At 50.1% G+C, this 9,064-nt stretch overlaps 3 protein-coding genes and 1 long non-coding RNA gene across 8 annotated transcripts in view; 2 read left to right on the top strand and 2 right to left on the bottom strand.

Annotated features, from left to right (window-relative positions):
* The first annotated feature begins 292 nt into the window (after window positions 1-292).
* On the top strand, window positions 293-3,154 carry TSPAN31 (tetraspanin 31). Of its 3 annotated transcripts, none has more exons than XM_014585596.2 (6): window positions 293-504; window positions 968-1,135; window positions 1,428-1,472; window positions 1,767-1,898; window positions 2,227-2,340; window positions 2,998-3,154. In XM_014585596.2, exons 1-6 carry the CDS (start codon window positions 442-444, stop codon window positions 3,070-3,072), a joined length of 597 nt encoding a protein of 198 aa, XP_014441082.1. In that variant the 5' UTR covers window positions 293-441; the 3' UTR covers window positions 3,073-3,154. The 3 variants fall into 3 exon arrangements, with proteins under 3 accessions (XP_014441082.1, XP_014441083.1, XP_006171944.1); XM_006171882.3 differs by having other exon boundaries at window positions 296-504; window positions 1,392-1,472; XM_014585597.2 differs by lacking the exon at window positions 1,428-1,472 and having other exon boundaries at window positions 968-1,096.
* On the bottom strand, window positions 3,042-3,267 carry LOC114006748 (uncharacterized). The gene is made up of 2 exons (XR_003548431.1): window positions 3,181-3,267; window positions 3,042-3,149 (listed from the first exon to the last, which is right to left on the bottom strand). It is a non-coding gene; the product is annotated as an uncharacterized LOC114006748 (long non-coding RNA).
* An 84-nt stretch (window positions 3,268-3,351) lies between these two features.
* On the bottom strand, window positions 3,352-6,562 carry CDK4 (cyclin dependent kinase 4). 3 transcript variants are annotated; one of them, XM_006171881.3, is made up of 8 exons: window positions 6,408-6,562; window positions 5,737-5,973; window positions 5,455-5,590; window positions 5,170-5,337; window positions 4,942-5,051; window positions 4,643-4,693; window positions 4,375-4,510; window positions 3,352-4,150 (listed from the first exon to the last, which is right to left on the bottom strand). In XM_006171881.3, exons 2-8 carry the CDS (start codon window positions 5,952-5,954, stop codon window positions 4,058-4,060), a joined length of 912 nt encoding a protein of 303 aa, XP_006171943.1. In that variant the 5' UTR covers window positions 5,955-5,973; window positions 6,408-6,562; the 3' UTR covers window positions 3,352-4,057. The 3 variants fall into 3 exon arrangements, with proteins under 3 accessions (XP_006171943.1, XP_014441081.1, XP_027625429.1); XM_014585595.2 differs by having other exon boundaries at window positions 5,737-5,962; window positions 6,408-6,550; XM_027769628.1 differs by having other exon boundaries at window positions 6,413-6,533.
* Window positions 6,361-9,064, top strand: part of MARCHF9 (membrane associated ring-CH-type finger 9) — a 6,644-nt gene continuing 3,940 nt past the window's right edge. The window contains exon 1 of the mRNA XM_006171920.3: window positions 6,361-6,548. Coding sequence (XP_006171982.1) covers window positions 6,361-6,548 — 188 coding nt within the window. The remainder of the gene's footprint in view (window positions 6,549-9,064) is intronic.

Genomic DNA, 9,064 nt, shown 5'->3' with positions numbered 1-9,064 from the left:
GACCTCGGCCCCCCCCCCCCCCGTTTCTCTCTTCATCCGAGCTTCTTTACAGTCTCTCCCTCCGGGTTAGCACTCTCCCAACTTCGACCATACAAAGGTCCGTTTACAATCCGGGTTTTAAAAATTCAGGTTCTGGCCCCCATGAGAATCTCTAGAAACCCGACCCGCAGTTTTAAGTTTCATCCAATGAAGGACCTAGAGGCGGGTCCAGGAGGCGGGCCGGTGACGTAATGCAGATTGACTGGCATTCGGGCCGTACATACCCTGGATTAGCCACGAGTTCCGCCAACCCAGAGGCAGGGGTGGGACGGTGCAGGCGCAGAGAATTAGGTTTGGCTGGTCTTGATTTAAAGAGACAGAAGCTGTCGGGGTCCTGGAAGACGGTCCCCGATTCCCTCCCCCCAAGTCTTTGGGACCACTTAGGTCCACAGAGCTGGGGAGATGGTTTGCGGCGGCTTTGCCTGCTCCAAGAATGCGTTGTGCGCTCTGAACGTGGTCTACATGGTGAGGTTTTGGAGGTGGGGGACGCTTTAGGGAGGAAAAGTGAGCGGGGAGACTCTAGGGGACTTCCGGTGAGGAGAGGGGTGTACTGGGGTTCCGGGAAGATTCCTAGAACTTCCGGCGAAGAGGGAATTCCTGGGGACTTCCGTGGAAGAGGGGAGACTTCCGGTGGTGAGGGGATTTGTCTGTGGGTTAGGGGAATGAAGGTTGCGGTGTTAAGCCCCATCTCTTCCTCTGTGTACCTCGGTTTCTCCCAAAACAGAAGTGACGGGCGACACAGGGTTCAGAACATACCTATCCCCCACCCCCTCACCCCAGTTCCAGCCATTCTGACTTCCTTTGGGAGGAGCGCCCCGAGATGCTCCTGTTCCCCCGCCCCACACAACTTGACGCTCCAAGCCCCCTTGTAATGGCCTTTGGCTGTCCTGCACGCTTGAATTCACGTGTCCCTCTCTGTTTTCTGTAGCTGGTAGGTTTGTTGCTCATTGGAGTGGCCGCCTGGAGTAGGGGCCTGGGTCTGGTGTCCAGCATCCACATCACCGGGGGTGTCATTGCCGTGGGAGTCTTCCTTCTCCTCATCGCAGTGGCTGGACTGGTGGGTGCTGTCAACCACCACCAAGTCCTGCTGTTCTTTGTATCCTGACCTGACGTGATGGGGAACCGGGCTTTTGGGAGGGCTGTTGCCATGAAGAAGTTACAGTAGGGGACCTCAGGGATCTTGGGGTGTGTGTTCTTGCCCTGCTCTACCACAGCATATAAAACAAGAGCTGATGATTTTGTTTTCAGCCTGACATGGTTGTATATATTTTATGAATAGATGAGGCCAGATGGTTATTCTAGGTGGAACATAAAGGGATCTAGGCTTTTTTTTCCCCCCTTAACTCTCTCAGTACATGATCATCCTTGGCTTAGTCTTCATCTTCCAGTTTGGAATCTCTTGCTCATGCCTGGCTATTAACCGAAGCACACAGGTAAGGTGGCGCCTTTCGAGCGCTGTTTTAAACATCTAACTTCTTCCTTAGTCTGCCTCAACTACCCAAAGATCGTTAAGTCTACTACTTCCAGATTCTTGAGACGCGTGCTTCCTCTGGGATTTCTGGGTAGTTTTCCGTGTGATCTAGAGTGAGAACCTGAGAAGGTGGATATTAACCTGTGACGTCATTGTGCTTCTGAGGGTGGCAACTTCCTTTGCTGGAATGGAAATTGAGGCACTTCAACTAAAATCAGGATGTGGGAAGATTAACTTCCCTCTGCCTATCCTCCAGACAGATGTCATCAATGCTACTTGGTGGGTCATGAGCAACAAGACCCGGGATGAACTGGAAAGAAGTTTTGATTGTTGTGGCTTGTTCAACCTTACAACCCCCTATCGACAAGAAGACACTTTCTGCACTGCTGTGAGTGCTAGAAAGGGGTGCGGGTGGGAAGAGGGCAGGTAGAAAACTGGGTAAGGACAATACTCACAGGGCCAGGGGGTGGTTAAGGACAATACTCCACAATGGCAGATTCAATTCCAACATTACTACTTCTCCCTACGGCAGCTCACTCGTACTGGAGCTATATGCTGGTAAGAGGGGATGGATAGAGGCTTGGGATTACCCAAATAGAAATTCCATTTGTAGGATACCAGTCAGGTATTAGTAAATATTTCTAGGGACATTCATATAGGTATTGGGATAGTACAATTTGGCGGTTTTATCTCCTCCACACACATTTTATGCTCAGATCTGCAAGAGGAGGAGCCCCCCATGTCAGATGTGCGGAGAAAAGTTTCTTAAGCATTCAGATGAAGCCCTGAAAATCCTGGGAGGTGTTGGACTCTTCTTCAGCTTTACAGAGGTATAATATTCTTCTCTTCTCTTGCATATACCGTTTCTTTTTTTGGAGAGGTTTTTGCTATAGGGCGTGTGCACTCACCAGAGAGAGAAAGACAGAGACAAAGCGAGAAATCACCCCCCCCCAGGGGGATGGCCACACTGCAATCCCTTCTCCTCCATTTTCTTGGGATCTTGGGCATGCACGCGCTCGGTGTGAGTTTAAGTCACCAGGCCAGGGACTCAAAACCACAGTTGACTACATGGGAGTCCAGCGACAGTCATTACGCCAACCACTGGTCCCTTGCATATACCCTTTCTGAGGTATGGTATACTTCTCTTGCATATACCCTTCCTCTACAAGTCTTTTTTCTTTTTTTGGAGAGGTTTTTGTTATAGGGCACATGCGCTTGCCAGAGACAGAGATAGAAACTGAGAAATCACAACCCCCCATGGGGGATGGCCACACTGCAATCCCTTCTCCTCTATTCTCTTGGGATCTCAGGCACACACGCACACATGCCCGATGTGAGTTTGAGCCACCGGGTCTGGGACTTGAATGATGTTCAGCTCATGGGAGTTCAGCGACATAGCCATTATGCTAACTGCTGTTCCCCCTCTACAAATCTTAACCCAGAGGTTCAGAACTGATTGGTGTTTCTTTGTCCCTTTGTTCCCACAGATCCTTGGTGTTTGGCTAGCAATGAGATTTCGGAATCAGAAGGATCCTCGAGCCAACCCCAGTGCCTTTCTATGACACTATGGATCCTTCTGACAAACATCTCGCCTGCTCTCTGCTCAGCCTAAGCTTTTTCTTCCTCCTGGAGGGAAAACCTTGGGTCTACAGCCTTTTTGTAGGGAAAACCTTGGGTCTACAGCCCTTTTTGTTTGAGAAAAAGGAAAGGCCCTTTGTTGTGTACCCTAAAACTGACCGAATGGCAAGGCATTGTGTCTTGACATTATTTTGGTGGGAACAAGATTATAGGGAATAGAAAGAAAAACTTCCTGCCTCCCCTAGTGGACACGAGAAGTTCCAGGGATGGGATAAGGGTTGGAGTCATTTCTTGACATTTCTTCTTTTTCCCTTTCCACATGCTGGACCACCTCAACATACCCTAGCATGGCTCCAAGGGTATATCAGGGACAGAGCCAAGGAGAAAACCGAGAACTCTTGTAACACACAGGACCCAATTGAGAATGTTCAGTGAATATAAAAATAAAAGCCATTGTAATTCCACACTGAAAGTAGCAACTTAAGTTCCTTTCTAATCCCTGACAGCCAAGAGGCCCCACTGACTGCCTAGGCCCTGCAACTTAAATAAAGTCTTTAAGGTTCTATTGAGAAGGTCCTTCTTCCAAGTGGTTTTTCCAAATCTCCTGATGACAAAGCCCATGAGAGGAAGAAGCATTAAAAAAAAAGATAAAAAGACCATGTTTCTTTGTCTCATTTTGTTTTTCTATATAAAAAAGAAACCCAATATCAAGATAGGGAAAAGAAAAAGGAACATACCCCTTAGTGTAGAGAAATGGCAGGTGGGTGGAGGTAGGAAAAGGGTAAGCAGAGAAAGGAGGAGCAGGAAGGGAATGTCATTAAGGCAACAAAATATCCTCTGTAAAAAGGAGTCTCGACAGCCTTGGAGATGAAGGCAGAGGTAGCCTTCTCAGTGGGGTTCTCTTCTCTCCACGCATGTCTGGGAGGGAAATGGCAGTGTGTCTTCCTTCTGTGGCAGCCACTCCGTTGCTCACTCAGGATTACCTTCTTCCTTATGTAGATAAGAGTGCTGCAGAGCTCGGAAGGCAGAGATTCGCTTGTGTGGGTTAAAAGTCAGCATTTCCTGAAGGGAGAGGTAAAGGTCAGAAAACCACGGGGGATTAGAGGACTTCTGCTACCCCCAACAATACCTGGGATGGGCTCTCTCTATTCACTCTCCCTCTCTGTGGATAACCATTCGAAATGCAATAAAACTTGCAGCCCGACCCCCAACCACATCTCGTTAACCATAATGGTCTAGATCAACAGATACTGCTCCATTTCTTGCCCCAAGCCAGTGTTCAGTACCAGCAATAGTTGTGCTCCAGTCTCCTCCATCTCAGGCACCACTGACTGCACCGGGCGGGGCACTCTGGGGGAAAAGGCTCCTCGGGGTAGAGAGACATCTCGGGGCCAGTCATCCTCTGGAGGCAGCCCAATTAGGCTAGGTGGGTAGGAGAACTCTGATCAGAAGGGTCCTTCCCCAGTTCCCATCCTTAGGGGCAGAGCCAGCTACTAGGCAGCTCTCATCAGAAAGAGGATTCAGAAAATTCTTTCCCCCTTACTGGTCACTTACTCAAAAATTTTGCTCAACTGGTCAGCTTCAGAATTTCCACAGAAGAGAGGCCTAAAGTGAGAAGAGACACAAAATAAGTTATTTTCAAAGATACCCTAGTGGAATGATTACTGATACTTAGGGGCTCAAACAGCATGAGAATTAAAGGGATATAGGAATTCCTGATTCTAGGGTATTTCACAGCTTTTGATTATGGGCAAGGTGAGTAGCAGTACTCCAAAGAACGGAGAGGTATGGATGCCATTTATCAATAAGGAATTTGGGAATTCAAGATGGTTCAGGGTATGTGGGTCCCATACTTTCGACGGAACATCTCTGCAAAGATACAGCCAACACTCCACATATCCACAGGTGTTGCATATGTAGACTGCAGAAGAACTTCGGGGGCACGGTACCAGAGTGTAACAACCTACAGGGAATAGAAAGAGTAGAGGAAGGCCCTACAGGTTTCCATGAAACATGTGGCTTCTCAATTGCTAAAGGCAATCGCCCCCAAAATGCATTTTGGCTACCATCTTTCTACTTACCACAGGTGTAAGTGCCATCTGGTAGCTGTAGATTCTGGCCAGGCCAAAGTCAGCCAGCTTGACTGTCCCACCACTTGTCACCAGAATGTTCTCTGGCTTCAGGTCTCGGTGAACAATGCAATTGGCATGAAGGAAATCTAGGCCTCTTAGAAACTGGCGCATCAGATCCTGGTTTGGGAAGGAGAGATACAGATGCACTAGAAACTATGCACCATATCCCAAATTCCAACAGTTTCTACTACAAAGGTCCCAATCCACCTCTTAATGTCTACCCACCCCACTCACCTTGATGGTCTCCACTGGCAAGCCTGGTGGGGATGCCTTGTCCAGATATGTCCTTAGGTCTTGGTCTACATGCTCAAACACCAGGGTCACCTTGATCTCCCGGTCAGTTCGAGAGGTGGCACAAACATCCATCAGCCTGGCCAGAAGAAATGGTCACTCACTGGTCCCAACATGGCCTCCCAAATTTCTTCAGGATTCCCACTTCTCTCCTGACCACCACATCCCACTTACAGGTTCTTCCCTCTTTATACTCCACGCCTAAACCCTCCACCTCCTTCTTACCTGACAACGTTGGGATGCTCAAAAGCCTCCAGCCGCCTCAATAAAGCCACCTCACGAACTGTGCTGATGGGAAGGCCCCCTCCAGCTCCTCCTCCATTGGGGACTCTCACACTCTTGAGGGCCACAAAGTGGCCACTGTGGGGATCCCGGGCCTTGTACACGGTCCCATAGGCACCAACACCAATTTCAGCCACTGGCTCATATCGAGAGGTAGCCATTCTTAGAGCTGGGGAGACCCTACAATCAGAGACTCCTACCATCAAAATTCCCTTCTGGAGTTCGGTAGTATGAGCCCGCAGCAACAAAGTGAGTCCCACAAGAGAGCACAGAGACACCACCCGCAGCGTCCCATCCCTCCCCAACCCTCCACTGGGCCAGCCCCTCAGGCAACACAATGACCCTAACACCAACTCCTCCGGCCGCGTGAGGCCTTGGACTAGCAAATGCCTTTTCTTTTGGGACCATCGCGGCAGCACAAAGTACATCGCACATGACACACGGCTTGCATCCAAGATCCTACACCTTAATCCCTAAAATGCCACCTCCCACAACCACAAAGGCCCCACTTCCCGCCCTTGAGCGACCCTCCCAGAACTAGCTCGCGAAGCGCACTCGGCCGAAGCCATGGGGGTGGGGACTGGTTCCCATTCCTGGGAAAGAGCCGCGCTCACCTCACCCCAAGCCGGGAGCTGCGGGGGCGGCCCGCTATCGGGGCCCCAGAGCTGGTTCCTGAGGCGCCATACACCCCAGCTCAGTCCGGAGCAGCTGGACGCTACGGGCGCGACCATAGACACAGGCCGCAGACTAGAGAGGCCCCCTCTCCCCCACCTTCACCATGTGACCAGCTGCCAGAGAGGCGCGCGGAAACTGGGGGGGCGGAGCAAACGCCGGACGTTGGGGGCACGTGACCCCTACCCATGCGCAGAGCCGGAGCCCAGAGCGGCTTTGGCGGGGAGGGGGCAATGAGGGGAAGGGGCGGAGGGACGATGGTAGCCACGTGATCTGTTGCTATCACACGTGACCGGTTGACATTGCTCTGTGGAGCAGAGGTGTGGTTACACGGTGAGGCACGTGACGGGCTGCCATAACCTCAGCTGCAGGGGGTGGAGGATGGGAGGGGTGCGAGAGAGGGTGGAGCCCTAGGCGGTACCATGGCAACCTGGGCCACCCCGATTCCAACTCGCGGCGGAAGGCTGAGCCTTAGTGCATCTCTAGTCTTACTATGCCTCTCTCAGGCTCTGTATATTGGGGGAAGGGAAGGTTGGAGTACCTTTTCGCTGCACCGTCACCGGAAAACATACTGCCATTCGTGTCTTTGTTTCACTGCTTCATTCAAAAAAACGTTACTGAGTGCTTGCCGCCGCCAGTGTGTATGTGTTTTTGTGTCGTCTCAGTACCAGCCTTGCAAAGTAGTGATAAGGCTATCTATAAAGATGTAGTTAAAAAAAATAAATAAAAGGGTAGCCAACGTTGTGATCTTACAAAATAGCGGGTAGGAAATGCCCATTTGAGAGCAAAAGGAGGATCAAAGGATGGACAGAAGGCAGGCTAGTAATCAACAGGAACAGTGCCAAGGTAATGCCCTTCTCTCTAACTTCCAAACCTCCCTGGCTGTGCGTTAGGCTGAGACCCAGATGCCATCGGACAGAGAAGTTACTGATGAGCAGGGGACAGGAATCCTTGACCTTTATTTAAAGTTCTTTTCAACACTAAAATCTCCATATACATAGGTGATACCATACATGTCCTGTCAACACAGATTGAGATATGTGAGTTGGTGTGTGAGGACAGTTACCACTCACTGCATGACAATGACTCGTACCCTTCTGCAAACTTTGTGACTCCCCATTTGGGGTCAGTGTGCTTCCGTCTGTTCTCCCAATAAGCTGTATTAACTCTCACTCCCGGCCACAGCCAGCTTTCCCAAATGGCCTTTGCCCATAGACACCTAGGAAAACATGGGTAGACATCTCTGGCTTCCCTATTCCCTAGTCTATTGTTTCCAACTTCTTTCTCTCCCAGACCTTTGAGAATATAGAAAGAGAGGAAAAGGGATCAGTGTATCATTTGTGAAAATTTATCTAAAACCTGAAACCATGTTATTGCCCTATCTGCCACTATTTCAGCCCCAACTACTACTATTTTCTTCAACCTTCTGGCTGAGAATGTTGAGGTCAGATATGAAGGTGAATATAAACCATGATTCAGGGCAAAATGGAAGGCATGTCAGTACAGATTCCTTTTTCCATTGTAGCTCTGGCCCTGATGACAAGAGCAACCAGAACACGGGTAAGGAAACCTCAAGGCCTGGACTAGCTAAGAGGCTGGATGGAGGTACATGTTTCATTGGCTACTTTGTTAAGGCTGGTTGGTTGTAAGCTTCCTACAAGGTTAAGGTGTGTTTTTCAAACCTTCCTACAGCAGCAGTCCCCATTTCAGTCTCACCTTCTGCATAAACCCAGTATGACTTACCCTCCTTAGAACAGAAGCCATCCTCTGTATTGACCTGGGTCCCAGCCCCTTTCTGGATTCATTCATACAAAACAGTCCAATGCTTTCTAGGAACATTACTGTCTCTCCTGTCTATCCAGTAGCCACAACTTGGCCGTCTGTCCCTGGCTCCATCCCCTCCCTTCTCCTGTTAATTACTCTTTTACTAATTACTTTTTTTCCCAGTGTGTTTGACCCAATGGGCTTCCCTGGAATCCCTTTTCCCTCAGCTTTGCAAAGAGGAAGAGAGGAGGAATGTAGGTGTAAGGCAGGAAAAAGTGATGGGGGGTTGGAAGAACTGGTTCTCAGGGTGGAAGGCCCTGGTGAAAGCAAAGAGCTGAGTATGTACGTGTGGTGGTCACCTCAGTGTGGTGGACAGCAGGAGAGTACCAAGGACATTCCCATCCCTTTAGCACGCCCATCTTCCTTGCTCACTCGTCTCCCTCATGCATTACAATCACATGACTGTTTCTTATACAATCTGATTCCGTTCCTTACACACTCACCCCTTCCACCATCCCACACAGAGTACACTTTTCAGCTTTTTGTGTGTTTATTGCGTGCGTCTATGTCTTGCTGGACACCTACCTCACACCTCAGACCCTTGCACAGCTTTGTACACTCCCATTTTGCACAAGCCTCTCCCTCCTTGGTATACCTGCGTCCTTTGACCACTCACCTTTTCCACTCTTCCCATTCGCACACCCCCCCTACACACCTATTCTCCTACCCGTGTGCACACTCCCCTTCCTTGGCCACTCCCCTCCCTCCACCCTCCCTGGGCTCGCACACTCGCCCCCGCCCCTGGGGACACCTGCTCGTGCGGGGCAGGGCGGGG

Source organism: Tupaia chinensis, unplaced genomic scaffold, assembly GCF_000334495.1.
Source record: "Tupaia chinensis unplaced genomic scaffold, TupChi_1.0 Scaffold150006_1, whole genome shotgun sequence".
Lineage (NCBI taxonomy): Eukaryota > Metazoa > Chordata > Mammalia > Scandentia > Tupaiidae > Tupaia > Tupaia belangeri.
Note: the sequence above shows the minus strand (reverse complement) of the source record. Positions and strands in the feature narration are given on the sequence as shown.